The following is a 26095-nucleotide window of genomic DNA, read 5'->3' as shown; positions in this document are numbered from 1 at the left end:
AATGAGAAAAAAAAGCAAAAAAAAAATTTGTTCAAATATCGCGAAAATGAGCTTGAATGAATCCAAATCCTTTCGAGTCGTCGTCGTCGTCATATTCATCATAGTGATCTTCATATATGACTATAAAAGGATGATGATGATGGTACATCTTTCGTATTTGTATTTATACATTTTCAATAACAATATCATCCATATGACACTATTGTAATACACAGATTTATTGGATTCTATCTATTCGATGGGGGGATGGAAAAAAGATTCGATTCTTATTCTTAATGGAATCAGAACCTAAAAAAAATAATGATCATCTTAATATTAGGGCACACACACATATACATCTATTGTCACTTGTGCGTGATAATATGTTCATGTTCTTCTTTTCTTTTTCGATTGGATGGCATCAAATTTTATTTTTTTTTTGCCATCCATAAATCCATTTATGCTAAATAATATAATGAAAAAAAATACTCTTTGGCATGAGAATCAATGAATGAATGAGAATCTTTCACTATCAATTTTCTTTCTCTTTTGCAATCAACCAGGATCATAACGGGCTACTAACAATGACCAAAAATGGATGGATCCAGAATCCGAATCATTATTCATTAATAAATAAGCAGCTCATGAATAGTTAGGAAAAAAAAGCGGCCGGATTTTCAAAATGTGCTATGATATAAAATCTGGTTAAATGAAAGAAGTTTTTTCTTTTGATGATGAGAGGGGAGAGGGAGAACATTGAGCAATTGGAGAATGCTGAATAAAAATAAAATTGAAATTTATACAAACTCTTACACAAAATGTACGCGTACATAAATACCAAACGCACACACACACACACACACCATAGTATGGCTGAAGTAGCGGTCAAGTCCAGTCTAGAATGGCCAAATAATAATGAAAATGATGACAATAAAATTTTTTTGACAATTAAAATGCAACCAACTTGGAACTTGAGCTCATATATATATAGATTAGTATATTCAATCTCCTCTTTCATTCATTTTCAATTGTATTACACACAGCAAGGAGCAGCCATCCATTCGGATATTGGCACATGCATCGTGGATATCATAGAATCGGATCATTGAGAATCATTATCATTATCATCATCATTGACGCAATCACAATTAATGATGAGCAAATGAGTATCTATAAAATAAAAATGAAATGATACGATATTATATTGAAAATTCATTACGGAAAGCTGAAAAAGCAATGGTTGTTTTTTTTTATCAACCATTAATTTAATAGATGAAAAAGGCCTTGAAGAAGGTGATAGCTGCTATAGCTAATCTCAAATCAATCACTAGATTTATCTAAATGAGCTGGCTGGCTCATTCATTGAAATCATTCAACCAGCCAATCGAACGATCGACCAACCGGACACAGGATTGTGGCAAGATGTTCAGATGATTTGTTCCAATGACATAGGGAAAAAAGACACACTACACACAACACCCACATACAACTATAGAATGGAATGAAAATTGGCATTTCATATAATTCAAGTATAGTTTGGCATGTGTCACAATGTGATCATCATCATCATCATCATCATCAACAACAACAACAACAAGAACAATAATAATATAGATGAATTTTATAATAACGCGCGTGTCATTGCATTTTGAAACAAATTTTTTTTTTCTTTTGGTTTTGTTTTGTTTCCACTAACAAATCAAAAGTCCAGCTTTTGATATCCAACTGATCTGAGATTTTTTTTCGTTGTTGAAGCAATGACAGAAAGAGACAATAATGAATGAATGAATGAATGAAAGAATGAATCTATGTACCAGAGATATTCGTTTTTTTCCGCCCCCCACTCTATCTTTATACGTTCGGAAGTAATTTCAATCTACAAGCACACGCACATGTGACACTAAAATAAGAGAAAAAGAATGATGAAATGAAGAATGTATTATATATAAAATAAAATAAATCCAAAGCAAATATAATCCAAAATAAAAACTGACACGAATCGAAGCCAAATACGACGTCAAATGTATAATATAAAAGAGAATAGAATGAAAAATAAAATATTTTCAAGTGTCCCTGCATATATATTGGATCAGATATTGAAGATCAAAGAGAGAGAGAGACTAAACTCACTCATAAACACAAATATATCAAGCATAGAAAGATTTTGAATTTATAGCGTGAAATAAGATTATTTATGTTGAACAACAGGAAAAAAAATTCTAAACTTAAATGTCGTCATCACTGTTGTTGTTGTTATTATTATTTAGGTTCATCTCGTGTGTGTGTGTATGTGTGTGTCCCATAGCCCAATCGAGAAATGCAATTTTGTCACTTGAAAAAAAAATAAAATAAAATCGGGATCAGCAAAAAAATCAAACCAAACCAAACCAAAAAGCAAATGGGGGATATAAAAGACTTTTAACATTCGTTATATATAGCCAATGAATTGGATGTTTAATCAGAATCAGAAGAAAATAAAATTGCCGTGAAAAACTCATCATCATCATCTAAACAAAAAAGAATCCACAAACATACAAATTTTGAATAGTTTGATGCAAAAAAAACTGTGTATAACTTGTGATTTAATTAATTTACCAATTGCGTTCATTTGTGGAAATATACTAGACACACACACACACACACACTATTATATATCAGGTTAGCTCATCACATGGATTCCCTACCTACCCACCACCACCAGCCGAGGACCCTTTCTTTCTCTCATTTAATAATGATATACTACTAAATACTGGTGGTGGCACATACACACACACACAGATAATCTTGAAACTATTGAAGTTTTCATATTTTGATGATGAATCCACTCAGCCAAAAAAAAAAATTCGAACCAAAGATAGAATATAATTGTCGCTGTTATTATCAATGCCATGATGATGATGATGATGATGCGACTATATGTGTAAGTTAGTTTCTTACTCCCCCCTTCCACATTATAAAACTGACATAGAGTTTCATCTGACAAAACCAGATCCAAAGACAAACACACATAGGGGATAGACCAATCAACACACTAGAACAGAAAGATGGATACAACGAGATGATGATGATGACTATGGTAAAATAAAAACCTTCTGATACACATTGTGACTATACCTCATTCATTTTTTTTAAATGATGATAATGATGTCGATGAAATAAAATATTCGCTGAAGTAGCAGCTTCCAATCAACGAACAAACTGAATCAAAATGAATGAATGAAACAAAAAAAGAAAAAAATACGAATTCACAGCAAAAAAAAAATATAGGGAAAAAATTTTGGAACTTGAACAAATCTTACAAAAGAATAGTGGCTGGCCAAGTTGACAATGACAACAACAACAACAATAACAACAATAACAAAAAACCTAACCTTGTTATTAACCTAATGACACTTCATTAGAATTATCATTGTCATCATTTTCACATTCACAAATAAGCAAAAGAGTTTAGCTATGAAATCCTATCATGTTGTTGCAAGGTAACTTTGTTCAGACAGAAAACAAAAGAATCGGATTTCTGTGAAAAAATTCTTGTAACATTTTTTCGTGGTTTACATGATTTTTTTTTCTCTCTCTCTCTCTCTCTCTCTTGTGTTGACAATCCATATCATTTTCATACGTAAACACTTCCGCCGGATGTTTTGTACGAAAGGTGTGAAAAAAAAACGTTTTTTATTCACTTATACACACACACAAATGGAAAGTGAAAATTATCCAAATGAAAGACAGGAAAAAACAAAAAGTAAAAAAAAAATGAGTCAAAATAGAAAAAATCGTAACAAATTAAATGGCAAGACAATAATAAACGCCCGAGAAAAAAAAGAGATGCGGTTCTCATCTTTTTTTTATTCATTCTTACACACAACCACAGCCACAATGAAACCGCTGCCAAGCACACTTTGGACAATGAATTGAATTGAAGTGGAACTATCGAGAGAATTATTTTTCTGTTTTTATTCTTTTTCTTCTCAAAGCCAGAAAATCTTTAGTTTTTCTCATACCACAATGAGAAAAAGTAAGTTATAGAACGAAAAGCCATCAAGCCGTGGATCGAAATAAAGCAAAGAAACAAAAAAAAATCATTCTGAAGCCTAATTCATTAAAACCAACTAAACTGAAAACGATAGAAAACGAAAATAAGTCGGTCGTCGTAGTCGTTGTCGGTGTTTGTGGGTAAAAAGCTAACAATCAATCCCAGTTTGCCTGGATACACTACATACAATTAAAGAATACAACTACAGAATTGAATCGACAAAACAGCAACAACAACAAAAAAAAGGAATCAAAGACTAAGCGGGCCGTTTTTTCTGTTTAGCTGATTCAACTTGGCAAAAACCAAAGATTGAGTGAAAGAAAATGAGAAAGAGAAAGAAAAAAAATGGTAACAATTGGATAGGAACAAACATTAAATTTAAATCCAAATGATGATGACAATGGCTAAGGCGTCAAGTGAATGATCAAGAGAAAAAAAAGGATCCTGCAAAATCAATTTACCAGACACCCTGACACACACACACACACACAATGAAAAGCAATGGTAAGATTTTTTTTTCGTTGTCATTACTATTATTTTTTTTTACTGCCTTTGATTTCTTCATTGGCTCATTTTATCTCATCGCTTTGCTTTGCTTTGCTTTGTATGTGTGTGTGTGTGTTCGTTTCTGGTATTGATTGGAACAAATTTGCAACTTTCAATTAGTTTCTAATGTGTCGTTGACACATCACATTTATCTCAATATATTTATTAAATGAATGTCCTACTACCACCACCACCACCACTATCATCATGATCATCATCATCATCATTCCGGTTGCCACCATTCCATAAATTTATCCAACAACTACAAATTAAGTTGCAACGTATATAAATCGTAAAAAAAGCAGATGATTCCACAGTAGCTTTATTCATTCATTGTCATCATCATTATCATGTTGATGAATTCTCCTCTGAAATTGAGGCCAGAAATGAAGAAAAAAAAAGTATCCTTTTCTATTCATCATATACGAACACATGCAAACAACTAATCTTGCAAACAATGACGAAGAAAAAAAATCATTCGACAATTGTAATAACGACAACAATGAACAATGATGATTATGATGATGTTGTTGATATTAAAGATGACATTCACACTTATACACATTAGTTTAGATCAAAAGAAAAAAAAATCCATAGTCAATTGATCAGAAAGGATAATTTTTTTGATTGAATGTCAATTGTTGTTGTGTTAACACTATTTAGATTATTAATTATGTTTATTATTATGATTATCATCACCAATCATCATCATCGTCATCAACACCATCACCAATAGATAATGATGATGATGATCATAATGATCATTACCCTCGCCCTATCATTATGATGATGAATTACATATGCCATCATCATCATCATAATCACATTCAATTGGAAAAAAAATTATTTACATTTACATTCAATTCGTTAATTTGATGCGAAATTAATTATATTTAGGGGTTGTGGTTTTTTGGATTTATTCCACAAGATGATCAGAAAAGAAAATTTCAATCTGTAGGCTTTTGAATTTTACAATTTAACAACAACAACAAAAGATGTTCATTTTCATACATTCATCATTGATAAAATCGATTCGAATGAATTGACTTTTCAACAGAAAAAAAAATTGATCAAGTTCAACAACCACATTCACATGGCCAATCATCATCATTGAAGAGAAGCTGAATACCACACGGTTGTTTCGTTTTTCAATTTTGTTGAGAAAAAAGCAGCCAAATTACCTTGTTGGTGAATGTAAAATGAAAAAAAAAACAAATATCTATCCTCTTATTTGGATATATAGTGGAACCGAATTTGTTTTTTTTTCACAAATTTTACAAATCAATGAATATTTTATAAATTATATTTACTGGGTTCCACATAAAAAAAAGATGACTCGCGGCATACCGACCGATCGACTATTTTTTTTTATTTCTTCTCTAATCTAATCCAGAATAATAATAATAATAATTTTCCCTCTCTCTATCTGTCTCAAATTTAAATTTGATTCTTTTCAACATGACAAGAATGAAAAGAAATAAAATCTAAACGCCAAAATCTTTTTGGCGATGAATGAATTGAAGCAAAAAATAATAAATAAATAAATTCTTCAAGTGGTCATATATATATACATGATGATTGTTATAAGGTTATGCTACTGTGTATATATGGCTATGGGCAATTCCAATTGATTTTGGTTGGTCAAAAAAAAAGGAAAAAACTTCAAATACTATTAATGGACAAAGGCAATCAAAATTGTCATCGAATGAGCACATGAAGAAATTTTTTTTTCTGTTCATTTCAATGTTTGAATCGTTCGAGTGAAAAATAATAATAATAGTAATCGGTAATACAATTTAACGAGTAAAAAAAAGATGAAAAGAAATTGAAATTTTTTTCCATCTTATAAACTAGCCACTAATGCTTTTTTTGAGGGTGGTGGTGGTGTTGGTGTTGGTTCTTTAACGAATAATAATTGTGGGATAGAAAAAAAAATCCTGTTACAGTAAATAAGTAAATAAGATGCTAAGATGGAAAAATTTGCAAGTGGGGAAAATTAATTAATTAAAAAAATATGGGGTGATTAAAAGAGTTGTAGTTTTTTTTTCTGGGACAGCGGCAAGAAAATTTTTTTATCTCCATCCTCAATAACCCTTTATTAAGCCATAACACACACACACATATACACATAAATTCAAGATTTGTTTTCGTTATCGAAAAACAACAACAGCATTATGGGCGAATAATTGCTCTAAAATGGCTTTTCGTTTATTCCATCTCCATTTCTCTTATTTTTTTTTTGTTCGTTAAAAGAAAATTCTTCTTTTCATTTTAGATTCAATATTATTTTTGCCATGTTTTGGTTTGCATGGCTGAGGCTTAAATTTAATTTGAATATTAGATGTTTTTTTTCATTCTATGGGAAATATTTATTGAATTATATATTTTTGGACTGTGAATGTAATCATTATGCACGAGATAGAAAGAGAAAAAAAAATTCGGCCAATAGCTACTTGAGCTACTTTACTTACTGTAGAGTGAAAAAAAATACTGCCTAACCAGCCGATCGTCAAAAGCATCAAGCAATTTCCCTCTCTCTCTCTCTCTCTCTCTTTCAATTTCAATGACCAAAATGGATGTTTAGAATACATCAACGATGATGGGTATAGCTATAGCTTGTTCAAGTGAGAACATGACCACAAATTCAAAACATGCTCGGTGGCTGCATTTGTGTGTGTATGCAAGATATTAATTCATAATTTACATTCGATGGACATACACTCATAATAGACACACATAGGATGAGATGTTGGGAGATTTTCGAATGGGTATAATCCATAAAGTATACGCATACAATTTTTTCCGTACCACTCAAAATTATCATTGTATATTGTATATTGAAATCTAACATGAGGCTTTCAATATCCATTTATATAAAAACAACGAAAGAAGAACAAAAGAATAAAAAAAAAAATTCATAAACGCCAAAAGGCATTCATTCATTTCAAAATGTTTATTCCCTAAAGCCATTCTATAGTACAGTTTAGGATCATGTGATTATCAAAATTGAATGAATGTTCAATCGAAATGGATTTGTACAAATGATTATCGTCAACATTATTTTCTACCTATCTCTCTCTCTCTTTTTCTCTAATTGTTATCATTTGCCCCACAAATATCCAGATACTATATAAAATGGTCAAAAAGAAAAATAAACTCAACAAACACAAATACACACATAAAAGAATGATGATGAAACAAAATCTACTTTAGAATTAGAATCTCAAAATATAGAGTAGCTACTTCTCCATCAGCATATACACACACACACACACGAATAGACGAATTCACATTCGGATAATCTTTACATTGAAGCAAGAAGCACGATGATTATGATGATGATGATGGCTATGATGATTTGGAAAAAGAAACCATATAAGCGGATTATCATCACGGTCCGACATTATCATCATCATTCGAATCGGAATTCGATTTCGAATTTCTCTTTCTCTTTTTTCTTTTTGTTTTTTCTTTGTCTTTTGATTCAACTAAACTTGTTAGCCAAGTTGGACAAGAATTCATCCAATAATGTTCATGTTGATTAGGATTCGGATTTCGAGCATCGTTTGTACAATTTGAGCAAAAAAAAAGAGAAAAAGTATAAAAGTCGTATATTTAGGCTAAATTTGAAACCAACTTTACAAACATCATGGCATCACAATCATCATCAATGGATTCTCTAAAAGCGTTGAGCATTCAATACGGAATTCGATTTTTCATTTTCAGTTATTTGGTGCATATTCAATTTCTATATATATAAATCAAGCAATAATAATAATTCCGAATGTAGCTTAACTTGGCCAATACACATTGAGACTTTTTTTGGGGAAAGGCATTTATTTGTTAAATTGTCAATGACGACAACAATAACGATTTGGTCATAAATCCAGCAAATAAATATAATACAATCGAAAGTTAATGACTGACTGATCAAGAGTAAGACTGGGGGGGATGGAAAGAATTTTCTAAAGGATATATAACTTTTTTTCGGGTAAGGCAATTTTCAAATGAAAAATCTCTCACTAACCCCGAAAGTTAACCAAATCGAAGCACATTAATGCCGCCTTTGCTCACTCTCATTCATAGATAATAATGGCGACAAAATGAAATGAAGATCAATTTGTAATGGGCATCATATACACACATACATACACACACACAAAAGGATCATCCTATATCATCTTATATTGATGTATATACAAATACGAGTCAAATCGATTTTGAGAAATAAAATTCGTACCATTACCACACACTACCACCATCATTACCACCACCACCATCATAATCGGTGGATGACCAATTTTATTCGCACTACTTCTACAAAACGAATGAGAAATCAAAAGCTAATCTTAAATCCAAAGAAAAAACCATTCCTAAATATAATGGATAATAAATCTAGCTTCTCACTCTTTCTCTCGACTTGTTTGCATTCTTTCTCTTTTATTCTTGGTTGCTTATTTGGTTTTGCTTCTATCACATGAAATGATTGCATGTGTTCCTGGAACGTGTGCGTGTGTCTGTATGTTCTTTACACTCAACTACTGTCCCTGTTTCGTAATTCCTTTGTCGTTCACTTTTTGACTGAGTTTCAATTCATTTTGGATAGTTGAAAAACCGATGATCATCATCGGTATATACACCGGATTGGATAGGATTTCGGGCAGAAGCATTGTCAAATAATATTCATTTTATACACACGACAACATGATAACATTGACACAATGGATGAATGGACGAAGGCGAATGAACTAGACAGATATTGTGAGATCGAATGAACAAAATCCGACTAATCATTGGTTAGTACCGGGGAAATGAAATACAGAAAAAAAATTAGACAGCAGGATTCATGATTCTGATATGAAGAGGAACGGAGTGAGAATAGTTCGGAATTTGCTATAGAATAAAAAAACGAATTCTGGGTTTAACCAATCTACAATTCGGGATATATACACACACACACAATTACAAACGTAGATATTAGGATGAGAATAAAGCTAAAAGAGCATGGGGACAACAATGAGACAAGACAGATTCTGGCATATAAACATCCACAGTAGAAGCTAATCTATCCATCCATTCATCCATGGGCAACCACGTTAATGCTTAAAGTGATGTCTGTCATTCTCTAATGCTGCTGCTGCTTCTATTATTTGATGTTCGAAGATCATTCGTTTTTTTTTGTTTGGTGTTATGTTTATTTGATTCCTAGCTCTTTTCTGGTGAATATGTATAGATAGAACCCTAATCATTTGATGTTGGAGATGTTGAATTGTCAATTTTTCTCAAATTAGGTTCAATGTGAACAGAAGGGGCGAAAAACAAGCTCAAAAACCAAGATGAGCCGAAATAAAGCATAAAAAAGAAGATTGAGAGGAAAAAACTGGCATCATCAGCTTAATACCCAAGCCGATGAGATGAGATGAAACCAAGAAGAACCCACCACACCAGTAATAATAAAAAACGAATGGGAAAAAGATGCATCATTATACAGATCATGAGGATCATGAGCAGCAGAATCGAGATAATAATAATAATAATAAAAGCTTCGAGTTCAATTTAAAACTAATTCCAAAAAAACGAAACGAAACGAAAAAGAGAAATGAAACCGACCGACCAACCGACAAACAACAAAAGCAGCATCCCAGCAGAAGTAAAAAACAACAACAAATTTTCATTTGCCTCAATGGAAAGGATGTAGGTTGGTACACAGGATGAAGCACATGGATAAGCTTTTCTCTCTCTCTCTCTCACTCATTCTTGCTACAGGATTCGAGAATTTTTTTTTCATCCTAGAAATGAGATATCGCGAAAAATTTACTCACACACAAGAGAGAAAAAGATAGAGAAAGCTTAAAAAAAATATTCGCTCTCCTTTATCTCACTGGTTATTATTAATGCTATAGATGGGCCTGTGTTTGAGCCCATGAAATACAATAATGCAGTAGCAATAACAATAATAACAAAAATGAAGATGAAAAGAGTTTTTTTTTTGAATGAAAAATAATAAAAATGGTGAAATAAATTCACTAACCGAGCAAAACCGAAAGCTTAATCCGTATTGTGTAGTGTATGAGAGGTATGGATAGATTCAAAAGACAAGATAGCATCATCATCATCATGAGCAGCTTATATATAAGCTTAATGATGATGAGCATGATTGAAACAAATGGCCAACAATAACAACAATCTGGCCCCTTTATCCCTGGTTTTTGCGATTTAGAATGAGAAAAAAAACAAAGACTTAGAAAAAATTCTAGTGTAAAGGCCAATTTTTTTTGATTATAATTTGACAAGGACAATGGATATGAATGAAAATACGGTTGAAATGAACGAAATGTCAAAATTGCAATGAGTTTTATATTCATCAAATCCTAATCCGGGGCTCATACTTTTTTTTGTTGCTGTTGTTGCTTAATTTCGGTTGATATCCTTCGAGATAATTCGTATTTGCACAGAAAGGCACACAAAAATACATAGATAGAGAGAGAGAGGCAACGAGTTTTGAATGGAGTTACGAAAATCCCCTATAGGATGCTATGTCCGTTTTTCAGGAAAAGGGAATGAATAGGGAAAAAAATTTCAGAAAGAGATAAGAGCAGGAGTCTAGCTATATCCATCAGCTTTTGTTGTTGATGCTGCTGCCGCTAATCTGCTTTCGATTCGACTTGCTAGACTCCTGCTTTTCCCTATGGACGGATGAATGGATAGAAAGATGAGATGAGATGCAGCTGTATAGCCGATAAATGTGCATGTGTAAAATGGCTAAGCCGCTCAGGCTAAAACCAATTCTGTAAATGTCGTTGATTGCAAAAAAAAGGGCTAAAAGGCGCATGCAGGCCATCCAAATCATCCTGGTTCGACGATTCAAAAATGCTGGACAGACAAAGTGGAAGTGTGGGGATAGGAAAAAAAAGAACCTTAGAATTTCAGAAATGTACGAATCTTTCCTATACGACTTATGGAATTTAACAGGCACCGATAGTATTGATAACACACACACACACATACAACATTCGGATAATTAACTGGTTGTGAACCATTGATAAACACATATACACCACTCACCGGAAAGATAGATGCAGATTTCGGATAGTGGAAACTGTAAAATAGATTTATTTGCTTTCTATATAATCACTATCCACCATATATGAACGGATAAAGACCGATAAAAAAAGATGCGAAAAGGAAAAAAATTCTTCTTTCATCGATTGTTATTACAGAAACCACTATAGTCAACATAAACATTGGAATCAGAACTTAAGAATTCAATAAACACAAATTATAGCCTGTTAATGGTTGATATTGTCCAATGAATATGAATACCAAAAGGGAAAGTATAATGACAAAAAAAAATAAGATTTGAATGCATGTAAAATTCGGAATCAAATAATGAAATCTATTATTCATCGATACGCATGTGCATCAAATATTATCATCACTCAAATTCTGTGGAATGGATTAACGAAAATTTTCTAACCAGTCAACATGCACACACACACACATACAAACTTATAAACGAGAAAAACGAACAAAATGGACCATAATTTCTAATAGATCGTTATTCGATATCTATTGGGCTATATAATAACGAAAATAGCCTCTTTATATCGATTAAGTACCCATGTATGTCCTGTGCGACTATTTATCTTTCTCCACTTTTAGATGGAAAAGAAATTGAACAAAAATATGCTTACCAAAAAAAAAAAAAAAAATTTTTTTGGAATATGGTCCATATGTTTGTAAGATATATTGGTCTTTGGTATCAGTGATTTTTTTTTTGGTCAATGGTATGAAACAATTAGAAAATTGAAACAAAAATCAGGCACATCTCAGGTGTTTAACACAGCAGCAGCTAGAATGGTATTTTTGGCATTTCATTTAAATCTCAATGTCAATGAATCTCATGAATGAGGTTCTGTCACAAATTGTCGAAAATAAAAATGTCGAATACAAAATGGTCGAAAATATTTGATCGAAAACAATAAAGTCGAAATGACAAAAATGTCGAACAGACAAAAATGTCGAAAATAAAAATGTCGAAAATTGAAATGTCGAAATGGCTTGAGCCCTTATCCCTTAAAATTATCACTAACGAAAAAGACTCAAATATTATTTTTTCATTTTAATTCTGGATACACAGTGGCGACTTTTCCTTATTTAATGCAGAGAACGTCAGTGTTAACTTTACTTTATTCAATGCAGATAACGTCAGTGTTGACTTTACTTATTGTCAAAGACAAGGAAATTTTCTGAGACAAAAGTGTAAAACATCGATGAACCGATTTATAGTATTTTAGACTTTGATCTCTATTCTAGATTGTTTGTCAATACAATAGTTTTATCCAAACCTCACCTTCGGTGAGGTTTGTATTAATCTAATGAACCGAGACCACCTAACCTAACCTAACCTAAACTAGAAAAAAAAATAAACATTTTTGGCCCTGTGAAGACCGTTCATAACATTGAATGCTCCTTTTATCACCCACTCTTCAATAATTACTTAAAGATAATTTTGATGCTGTAGTAACTCGATAAACAATCAAATAATAATCACAAACAAATTTGAATGAAAATATAAAGTGAATTGATAATAATATGAATCCAAATAGTTCGAATAAAAATAAAATTTTATCATCTTAATGTGTGATTATCCAGAATTGAAATGAAAAAAATAATATTTGAGTCTTTTTTCGTTAGTGATAATTTTAAGGGATAAGGGCTCAAGCCATTTTCGACATTTCAATCTTCGACTTTTTTATTTTCGACATTTTTGTCTATTCGACGTTTTTGTCGTTTCGACTTTATTATTTTCGATCAAATATTTTCGACCATTTTGTATTCGACATTTTTATTTTCGACAATTTGTGACACAACCCATGAATGATGTGTGAAAATTTTTTTCCCTTAATTATTTATTTATTCATTCAGTTTATGGACATTTAATTTAGCGATAATCGTTTGGCAACCTGACTCTTTTGATCAAATGATTGAATTTTGAAGAATAAATTGCCACTTTCATCGGCTAAATTCAAGTTAGAAAAAAAAGGAAAAAAAATCATCCAACTATCCATCTTGAATAATCATATCATAATCATCATCTTCAGAATCAGCAGGCAAAAAAAAATCCACATGCTTTAGATTGGTGAAGACATTTAGATTTAAAAAAAAATTTTCTCTTTCAATTTTTCGGTTTCAACTTTCTCCGAATGAAATGTTGAAAAAAAAGAAAGTGGTTAATTCTCTAATCTCATGAAATTATCATTGCAATTTTCCATGATGATCATCATGTTTGTTTGTTGTTTGTTATTCAAAAAAGCTTGAAGCTATGGCTTGTCGTTATCGTCATTGCTGCCAATTTTCTTGTTATTATTGTTGTTGTTGTTGTTGTTTTACAGAAACAGAAAAAAAAATTCGTTTTTTTTTCATTTAGCCTCACGAGACGATAACCAATTCCAGAGATTTATGAGATTGATTTTAGGAAACAAAAAAAAAAGAACTAAAACTGAACTAAAATAGTGAAAACAGGCGTGCATTTATATATATATGTAAAAACGCCATAAGGAGATAGAATTTTTTTTTCTTCATTTCAAAGACAAACACCATTATGAGTTAGGCTGGTCTTTGTTACTAATAAAAAAAAAATTGCAACAAAAAAAAGGAAAGCAAAAGCAAATAATACAAGGTCATGGCCATATACTAAACACCAGAAAGACAAAATATAGAAAAAAGCCTTGTCGTTTTATTAGATTTTTCTTTTTTAATATATGCAGGGAGAGAGAGAGAAAGAGATTAGCTTAAACTATACATATAGCTAGATAAACGAAGAAATCAAAAGATTTGCAAATCAATAATCAATAATAACAACACCAGCTATAAGCGAATTTGGTGGCCAAATATAATGCGACAACGACGACGACGACGATTAAAGATTAGCGCTTAAACGATATGGTCTGTCATCATCATCATCATCATTTTCATATGGTAAAAATCTAAAATCTCGAAACGATGAATAAAATGACATGAAAAAAAAACAACAACGACAACGACCATTGTGGCGGTCGAGAAAATTATAAAACCAGCAATATTGTGTATGTGTATGTGAATGTGGCTAATGGTTTGACATTGAAAAACATTTGATTACAAGAAAAAAATAACACACACGCACACACAAAATAGCATATATTCAATTCAAATCGAATAATTTAATGATGATCGTTATCTATAATAAAAAAAAATTAAATTAAATAAAAAGCTTATGAAACATATCGTCCATTGACAAAATTGTAGGGTGTTTGAATCCAATAAAAGAATGCCTTTTTTCAAATTGGTTAAACCATTTTGTTTTGTTTTGTTTGTTTTTTTGGTGTGTGAAATTTTCAAACAATTTTTTTTTTCATTTCTTGCCAATATAGTGTAATTAATAATAAGGTGACAAACAATCAGAGATAATCTCAATGGTTTTTTTTAAATAATTAATGATTCCATTTTTTAATTATATTTTTTTTTAAAAAAAAAACGTCATCAAACACGTATCATCATCATTTGTTTTGCTCCGTTTTTATTTTAATCTGTTATAACTTATATATGTTCATGTTCATTTTGCAGCGTTAACATTCAAGCAATGATAATGGTGATAATAATAATAATAATAATAAGTCGATTTAATTCATATCCAAAATGGCTTTATGTGCGAAAAAAATGAATGTATGTGTGTCTGTGTGTGTGTGTGTGTGTGTGTTCACATTTAGCTATTGCTAAAGAAATCTTACATACACACACATGGACATAGTTTTTGAGATGAATTAGAGATTAAAATATCGTCATCATTTTTTGGATATGAGAACGAAGAAAAATAAATGGCAAAATCAAGAGATAGATAAAAACAACGAGCTAAAGAACGAATGAATGAATGAATAAATGAATGGATGGATGTGTATATATTCTCCAAATCCAAAAAAAAAAAAAAAAATATATTGTCGTTTTTTTTCCTATTCATTTCAATAAATAGTGTTTTTTTTCCTTGTTAAGCTATCATTTTATCATCACCATCTCCATCATCATAATCATCAAATATAATCAACAACCAAATCAAGTATTTCAAGTGAAAGTCACAATATATTCAATAAACAACATGTACAAAAAAAGCAGCTGGTGACCATGGTTATAACCATTCAACCATAATCCTCATCTCTTAATGTGTACATTACATAATCAGACATTCAAGACATCATAGGTTAATTGGACTTTGTCTTAAAACGAGATTCTTATTCTAATTTTTCTCTCCATGTATGTTTCGGTCTAAATATAAAAACGAATATGTCGACTATGTGCCCCAAACGTTCATACAAACACATAATTGGCAACAAGTGTATTTGGTTGGATAAAAAAAAGGAATGAAAAAAAAAATCGGGCTTAATGTACTTTTCACAAACACAAAATGAGATTATAAAATTACAATATTCATGATGTGTTGTTGTTGTTGTTGTTTTTGTGATATGTGAAACATTCAACCAAATAGACCTTGAGATAAGCAGCTGAAAAAAAAATTGCAAGAAATCAAAGGGTATAGGTGTATGAAGAAGAAATAATCCACTACAAAATCATAGTCCATATTTTATTTATAAATAACAATAATTATACAAAAAAACTACCTATACAAAAATGATCTGGTTTTTTCAACTCAAATGCAAATCATATGCCAAATTTATTGGAAAAAATTTCTCTGATATTTATTTTTATCATGTGAATAATTCCAAAGACACCAAAAAAAAAAAAAAACATCGACATTTCAAGTCATAGCCATGATCACGTGTAGCCATATTCGTATATCCGAATGGCCGAATAATAAAGTCATTATCGACTCGGATTTCATTGTCATTTGTGTACTTAGAGCCAGGATATTATACACACACACACTCAACAGTAAACAAAAGAAGATGATGCAATATGAATCAGCCAATTCGTATATTGACTCATATCAATTGTATAAATTCATTAAATTTATTCAAAGATATATACATCCACAATGGTTAACAAATATTTTATCTACATTCGTATATTAATGTAAGAATCTAGCACCCACCGTTTAGTTGTTGATCACAACTACCCCCATTAGCAGCGCCGATTACATCCTTGATATCGAGTAAATGTGTTGCAGCAACAGCAGCCTGTCCAAATGCAGCCGTTAATGATTCATCGCATGTTACGGCCGATGTATCTGGATTTGTTGTCGAGGTCGTCATTGTCGTTGCTGTGGTTGTTGGCGATGTACCATGTTGATGTTGATGATGATGATGTTGTTGTTGTTGTTGTTGATGAAGGTGATGATGATGATGATGAAGTGATGATAGATTTAACCCTGGTGGTGATTGATTCACAGGTGATGAAGCCGTCACCGATGATGATTGTGGAGCAATATTGGCTGATGATGCAGGTGTTGATAGGGTTGTTGAACGGATTCCACGTGATTCCGTATCAGAAATAAGTGGTGATCCACTACTACCAGTACTATTATTCGTAGCTGCGGCGCCAAGTCCCATAAACAGATTGGCCTGCAAAACACGAAGACAAAAAAAAATTTCAAATCACAATGTTCATTTGAAAGTGTAAATGGGTGGGTTTAAAAGACGACATCAATAAAAAAAACAACAATGGTAACAGAAAAAGGTTCAAATATTATTGTTATTGTTGTTGTTGCCGATGATGATGTTGACGAATTAGGTAAATATTTAGCAAGAATCAACCAACCAATCGATAAAGTACTGACTACTTGATATAAAAAAAAAATTCGGCAAGCAACAACAACAGAAAAGCAGCTAAAACTCGATAAAAAAGAGGCAAACACACCCAAAACAAACAGACTACGATCCAAGATTTGGAATCAAACACACACACACATCATCAAAAGTACGGCAATACGGGCGCCAAATTGTCTGTAACAAAAAATTATATTTATCGGGTAATTGTTTTAACATTCCTCGAGAATTGTCATGATGTATTCAAAAAAGAATCCATGATAATGTCTCATGAATAATCATCCTCATTCAATCAAGTCATATTATTGGAATGAATCACAGTAGTTCATATCAACAAACAAAAAAACATCTTTGAATCCTTTTTCTTTTCTAGAGGATTATAAGCCTGAATCCAATGTGAATGTACGAAAATTTCCATACAAACTAGCATGATGATAATAATGATTATATCTCAAATAGTCTAGTCTATATCGAAAATATCAATCTTTATTGCCAAGCAATGTTAGCATCCAAACAACTACTGTATACCACCGACCGATGAAACAAGTGGTGGTGGATAGTGGATAGTGAAAAGTGAAGAATAAGAAGAAAAAACCGACCGACCGATCGACTTACTAAGATTTGAATTGAATAAATTAACTCAAATTCATATATTTACTCACTATAGTGAGTATCCAATCTGGTAGCCAATTGGCTTCCAGATGATGATTATCATCATTAGGATGAATGAATGGTGTACGAGAAAAAAAAAACAAATCACAAAAAGGTCGAGGTCGGCCATTTGTTATTATTACATTACTTTTGTGTATGTGTTTTGAATAACCAAGAAAAAAAAATATCATGGACCATAATAATAAAAAAAAGGAATATGGAAATCTCATCGACCTTGATCTTGATGTTATGTTTAATTCACACACACACATGTTGCATACATACAAAAATCTGACAATCAACACAGTTAACGATGTTGACCATAAACCTAAAGATAAGAATTTTTTTTTCTTCTAACACAACGAACAAATCGAAACATGACATAACCATTTATATACAGAAATAATAACAAAAAAAAATGACAACAACAACAATAACTCTCTCCATTCATTTCTTTCCTTTTCAGAAAAAAAACGAATGAATATGACAGGTGAATTAAAAGCCCATTCATAAACTGAATGGACAAATCTAGTTTAGCTAATAATAATAATAATTCTTAACGCCCAATAACAAAGTAACAAATAAAATTTTGACGAAAAAAAAATCCATAAGAAATCTTTATTCAGATAACTAACCAAAGTGAACATTGTAATGATAATAATAATAATAAATAATGTCGTGCTAAACTGACGATAATTTCATTCATCCATCCATCCATATAACCACAAAGCGCAAACGAGCGATGAACCAAAAATTTAGGCTCGTGAGTCCAGAAAAAAAACGGGAACAGTCAATCCGACAACCAAAAGAAAAAAAAAATACACGATATACATCACGATTACATTTATAAAAGCAAATGTCATCGGTTGGCGTTTCATTTATTTATTCATAATAATAATAATAATAATGACAACAAAATCACATTCAAAATTATTCTCCTCCGACAAACTACTACCACCAAGATGAAGACGATATATAAAATTGTAAAATGGTAATTTAACAATGTGATCATTGGACCAGGAAAAAAAACGTCTCAGATTTATATCAAATTAAATCACATTGGAAAAAAACGGGTAAAAAATAATTTCAATTTTACAGGTATTCTAGTGGTAGTGGTGGTCAGTCACACATTAATTGATTCAAGGAAAATAAAATTTTGATGACAACTATGGCCACCGCTATTTATATTTTTTTTCCTTGTTGTTACTATTATCATCATCATCATCATCAACACAATTGTTGTTGGTGTATTATCAATCAATTCAAATGAATGACATTTAATCTATTTGATCCAATCAATAGAAACAAAACAAAACCAAAAAAAAAGAAATCGAAACATATGAATCAATATGACATTGTTGTTTAGCCACTTTCATGATCTACTGTCATCATTGATAATCCAATAATAATATCATGGCCATAATAGCATGAACCATAAAATGATTTCATCACAAACACAAACGTCAAAGGTGGTGTTCTATTCAAAAAAAAAATCTTTATTTTTTCATCAGAAAATGAGAAACCTCCGCTTGTCATATATATATGTACAAAACATTCATCGAAAATGTAATTATTTGTTTTACATTTTTCTTGATCTCTCTTTCCCTCTTTTGTTATATCAAACACGTTTCGTTGGAATGAATTTTAAATTATCTTATTATATTACTTTTGTGTATGAAGATGATTTTAGGATTTTCTTACTTGAAAAAAAAGGTGATAACTAGGACACCAACAAAGTAATAATAATAACAATAGAAAAAACAACTTCAAACCTGGACAAGCTACAAAAACAATTCATGCAAAAATGATTTGGATTCGAATATGTGTGTTGAAAAAAATATCGAAAGCAAAAGTCAAGATAGTAAATCCAGTGATTTAAAGAAAAAAAGAAATTCTTTTTTTTAAATTCGAATCGAATCGACTAAGTACAGACCGTTTTTATATGTCGGATTTCAATGTTTGTCTGAATTTTTTTTCCTTTCTTTCTTCAAAAATCTCCTAGACAAACATTTTTCACTTTTTTTGACTTGTTTTCGCGGCTTGACCAAAACGACTGTTCAGATATTCAGAATTTACGGCTTCTTTTATTCCCATGCTTTTTTTTCTCTCTCTCTCTATCTTACAACAACAATATATCTTTACATTTGTGAGGATGAAGACCATAGAATCCTTCAAAGTTCAAATATACAAGATATGATATAACCCTGCCAAAGATGATGTGATGTTAAGCAGAGGGAAAAAATGAAAACGAACAAAAAAAAAATTTTAGCCAGATCAGGGCGGCTGCTGTATATATGCTAAATAAATGCCAGGAAAAACATAAATCTCATCATCAATACTCTTCATCATTTCAGGCCACTTAACTTGAATCGAACCATAAAAAAAATTACCCATATAGCCACCTTGTGTCAATGGACCATCCATCCATATGATGATCCATTGTTTTGATAAAGAAAAACTTGGCTTGAATATGTTTGAGACATGCTTTTCACATTGAACATCCTAATGATGATGATCAGTGATCAAACAAAAGAAAAATCTTGGAATTTGGTAGTATAGCAAAAAAAAAAAAAGAAAAAGAAAAGTTTTCACACCTCGGTTCATCGTCAATCGAGGAAAAAAAACGGGCCACCATCGAACAAAAACGAATACGAATAACTAACTATTAACAGCAACATCAAGATTATTGTCAGGAGAAAAACAAAAAAACAAAAAAAAAATTCACAAATCCTCATTCACACTAAACAATCGTTATTCATTAATCCCTCGCCAATAAAATGAAAAAATCTTATTTATCCATTCATTCAATGTTTGATTCGATTATCATTTAATACTATATACTACATTTCATTAGATGGGTGAATCCTACCAAAGAGCCATACGAACAAACAAAAAAACAAACAAACAAAAACAATCATAAAATATCGATCGACATTCCAAGGCCGCATAGGTACACACAAATACATTCACAAATGTTACATGGTCATTAAATCCGAATGGCAATCCTGTTTAAGATTTTTGTTTCTTTTCATTATTTATTACTAAGTGAAAAAAAACGGATTAAACTTGTCGAATGATTGTAATTGTTGGTAATACGAGTTGCAATGTTCAGTGTAGTGATTAATGAATATCATCATCAACATTAACATCGCCGGTGGTTGAAAAAATTTCATTGCTACATAATTTGTGGCAATGTGATTTTGGTGTTGATGGTGGTGACCAAAAGCCAAAAAAAAAAATCTTTGATTTTGAAGAAAGAGGGAAAAGAAGAAAATGTAACTTGACTAGCTATGATAGCGATGATATGGTATCAAGTCAATCAACTAAATCGTTTTGGACACATTAAATTGGGCATCCGGACCACACAACTATAGAGTAGTATAATATATAAAAAAGGGCGCCAAAAGGAGTGGGCTTTCTCAATTTAATTCTCGTTGATTTTTTTTTTCTATTGTCGCTGACCAAATTGTTAATATATGTGTGTGTGTGTGTATGACATAAAGACATTAAACAATCATGATGATGATGATTGAAAAGAAACTGACACAAAAAAATAACCACCTCCCATCAATAGCAAATCACAAGCTTAATAAGCATATTGTTTGTATTTGGCTTAAGATTTGAGAATTTATGATGATGATGATGATCGGAAAAAAGGTAATCATCAAAATTCTAGAATAAAATAGGGAATAAACGGATGAAGAAAAAAATGTATTTGCTTAAGCTTGTCCATTTATTATCTGCAACATAATAATTTTGGTTGGAAAAAAAATTTGTCGACAAAAAGCCCAGTGTGTGTGTATGTTGTACATTGTTATTGTAGAATGAATCATTTCATTTCAATTAGACACACCAAAGATTTGTCTTGTATGCATTTCTATCTATTCTGAATAGGGAAAAAAAATCAGCTCAGCTTTACATACACACAATCAAATTCACAATCCTTGTGAACTAAAGTAAGGCGATTCATTCTAGATCGCTTTGGGACCGAAAAAAAGCCAGTGGTTTCAATTCAATCCAACCATCATGATCATCATCATCAGTGCAGAGTAAATTCGTATATTCACATATATATAAATAATAAAATCGACGGTCGGGCGTACACCATGTCACGCAAATTTGCATTCCAATTCGCTCAGCTTTAGTTTTTTTTTCTCAATTTAAAAGGAAAAATTACGTTCATACACACACACATACACACACACACAAACAACACACCAAAATCTGACTTGGATTTCATTTAACATTGTCATCAGCTATAGAATTAACCTCAGTCTAACACAAAGAATCATGTAAAAATCAGCAGCCCGATCATCATAATCAAGCGATTCTTTTTTTTCACATATTTCATATGATATGATTGGATCGAAGAAAGCGAGAGAGAGAGAGAGAGAGAGGATATCATCATTAGATTACCACCTTGTTGATCATCATCATCATCATCAATTTAGTAAAAAAAAAGAAAATTCTTTGGTGAAAATTTTCCTTTCCTCAAAAAACATTGATCATAAAGATGATGATCATATGAACGATATAAATATAGACACTTTTTTTGTGTTATCGCCAAACCCATCATCAATCCTATAGAATTCAAACCTCATCATCTCATCATCATAATCATCATCCATTTTTTTTATTTCGTTATAGTTAGGTTGTGTTTACAAATCAATGGAGACACAACAACAACAACAATCATCTTCGATGCTTTTGTGTGTGTGTCTGTGTATCATAACAACAATGACAATCCATTACATGTAAAGCACACAAATGTAAAGAAAGGATAAGAAAAAAAAATTGTCACATTAAAAAGGAATGAATTTTTATCATCAAGGTATACGCCAAATCGGTTTTGATTGTTAAAGAGAAAAAAAAGTCATCACAATCACAAACATGCATAGATTTTTTTTTCTTAATATTAAGGTGGTGTTCAATTGTTTTGTTTTTTTTCCTATTCAATTGTGTTTATTATTTTTTTTGTCAAAGAAAAAAAAATCTTGACAAATTTAAATCTAATCACTATACACTAGGTTTTTCTATTCAGAATGACATCCGATATTCACACACACACACACACACACTTGCACATATGAGACAATTTCAGTGGTCACAGATCTCAGTTATTCATTCATTCATTTTATTAAATTTTTATGCCGGTAACAATGGCCTTTAAACTTTTAACAATTAACTAGTCATTTTATATATTCATCATTCTTTTTCTTTGTTCATCATCATCATCATCAACACTGAATATCTAAAAAAGAATTTAATCACATCACTATTCACAACATTATAACATAAGTAACATTTGAATCCCTTGTGAATAAAAAAAAAAAAAAATAGAAAAATCTTTACAAATGATCAACATCCGAAAATTCCCAAAAAAAACTATCAGAAAGAAACCAAACATTTCAGTGATTGTGTGTTGATTATCATCACCTTAATCATGATGATGATGATGATGATGATGATGATGATGATGATGATGATGATGACTGTCAACAATGTGATCATCATGAAAATAAATAGGTAGAGTAATAAAAACCGGTAAGAATCGAATTGAAATCATCATTAAGGTGTGTGTGAGTGTGTGTGTGCATTCATGCTATAATCATTTAAAATAGCATCCTTTTTTTTGTCGATTCAAAACGAATGAAAGAACAATTAATGTATTTAGTTGTTGTTAATTGTTGGCAAATAATCTATCTCTTTCTCTCTCTTTTTTTCTTCTTGTTTACGTATCTGAATTTCTGACTAACTTGCTGAATGAATGTTTATTTTCATCATCAATTTGGCCAATTTGTGTTCCTTTGTGTGTGTGTGTGTGTGTGTGTGTTGTAATAAATCTCTGCATCCTGCAAATGTAAATACTATGCTATTTTTTTTTCTTACATACAAATCAAATCATTTAAATTTAGACAAATTGATGTGATGCGTTTAACAACAACATTTGTTGGAATATAATAGAAGAAGAAAATAGATACGAGAGATAATAACGATAATCATATGGCAATGGTTGAAAATCGATCGTCACACACACACACACATACATATGCTAAGATATTATTGACACGCTTGTTAGATTTTCAAGACAATTGAAAAGAATAAAGAAAAAAAAAATAAAATAAAAATTATTTCCATTGCACGCAATGATTCAAATCATTTGTGCATAGATTGCACCATTGACAATCGCAGGTGTATACATTTAAACACAACAACACCAACACAAACACACATAAAATGGAAATATTGTTGATGCTGCTGTTGTTGTTGTTGTTGCACGCGTTAAAACATTCGTTTTATCCACCAAACATGACAATAACAGCAACACATTATAAAATGAATCCTCTGAATAACAACTACAACAACAAGACGATCAATTGGCTGTTGCCGTTTGTTTAAATTTGACAAGCCATAACAAAATCGATATTTTTTTTTGTCATAGATTGTGATTAGAAAAGTAAGTAAGTATGTAAAATGATATGGACAGATGCTACTCATCATCATGGATGAATCTATTTTTTTTTCTTTTTCATTGGATAAAATAAAATTTACACGTGTAAAAGATGAATACAATAATCATCATCAATATCATCATCATTTTGATATGGAATCAACATAGTTTGATATAAATAAAGTAATTTCACTAATTAAACGAACAGAAAAAGCCATATTTATTATTTATCGATGGCTTCCATTTTAACAGGTTTTTTTCAATTATCATATAATGGTGAAAATGGCCGATTTTTTTCCAACGTGAAAATCTCAGCAGCAAATATTCAGTTGGATTTTTTTTTCTTCTTCTTTCCTGGATAAAAAAAAACACATTTCACCTAATAACTGAAAGTTATTTGAATAAACACACAAACACACACACTTAAATATATCTTCAATCGTTCAAATTCGATCGATTTTAGATTGAAATCAAATTTAAGTGCGAAAAAAATAAACCAACAGAAAAAAAAGGTGCGAAATTGAATCCGGCAATTTACTCTATTCATTTTCATTTTTTTTTTAGAAGCATCGATCTATCCAATTTGATTTTTTTTTGTCGATTTTCTCTCACTCGACCATATATATTTTGGCACAGAACAATATATGCCAAAATTGAAAACTTGGGATTATTACACACAAACACATATGAATTCATAGTCAGCTGTTTGTCTAAAAAAAAGAAGAAAAAATTTCTTCAGTGTCAGTGTTAATGGTCAATCATTTTGTGGCCACGAAGCTATCTATCTATATATTATTTAGTTGCAGCTGTTCGATTTTTGTTTTTCAATCAAACAAAACACACATCAAATGGACAATCAAGGCATCAATTAACACCTAATCAATTACATGTATAAATATATGAAAACAAAACAAAACGAAACAGAAAAAAAATATTATCATTATTAATAATGACATTGAAATAAGCATATGCTTCCAGGGTTGGACAATCCATATATCTGATTCATTGGTTGCATTAAATTCATTGATGTATAACGGGATTGTTCATAAGAATCGGATATTTATTTATATTGATTATAATCATGTTAATAATAATAATAATAAAACAACAATCATTCAAGGCTCCAATACATACATATATAGAATATTATTATATTAATTTCAAATGCCCATTGCTATTATTTACGCTTTTGATGATAATGATGAAGAATTAAATCTACGTTTTTTTTTATTTTCGGCCAAAGTCCACCATCTCACTATCAAGCGTATATAATATGGTGAAAAAAAAGGAAATCTGTTCGAGTTTGATGATTATGTTGATGACGATGATGATGATGATGATGATGATGAGATGCACAACATGCACCTGTCGATAACAGGGAGACGCAAGATGTGTCCATATGATGATGATCCGATCGAATCGAATCGTTGATTGTATTTGTATTTCTAACCTTGTAATGTCGCATCATCATCCAACCATGAGATGATCCTGATGTGTATGTTTGTATGGTTATTGTGTATAGCGATGATTATCAATTAAACAACAAATAACTCAACCTCAAACATTGGTTAACTGGTTTCCGAGCAAAGTTAATGGAAACAATCAAGATGGATATAGTCGAATGAACCGAACTGCCATCATCATCATGATTGAGATTGCAATCAGAAACTAAACAGAAGC

The 26095-nt window shown here is 31.1% G+C and overlaps 1 protein-coding gene across 1 annotated transcript in view; it reads right to left on the bottom strand.

The window, feature by feature from the left end:
• The window catches only part of dve (SATB1_N and homeodomain domain-containing protein dve), a 96947-nt gene that overhangs the window by 57979 nt on the left and 12873 nt on the right, over positions 1–26095 (bottom strand). Inside the window, exon 2 of the mRNA XM_047057686.2 lies at positions 16641–17109. Coding sequence (XP_046913642.2) covers positions 16641–17109 — 469 coding nt within the window. The remainder of the gene's footprint in view (positions 1–16640; positions 17110–26095) is intronic.

The sequence above is a fragment of the Dermatophagoides farinae genome, chromosome 3 (genome assembly GCF_024713945.1).
Source record: "Dermatophagoides farinae isolate YC_2012a chromosome 3, ASM2471394v1, whole genome shotgun sequence".
NCBI lineage: Eukaryota > Metazoa > Arthropoda > Arachnida > Sarcoptiformes > Pyroglyphidae > Dermatophagoides > Dermatophagoides farinae.
Note: the sequence above shows the minus strand (reverse complement) of the source record. Positions and strands in the feature narration are given on the sequence as shown.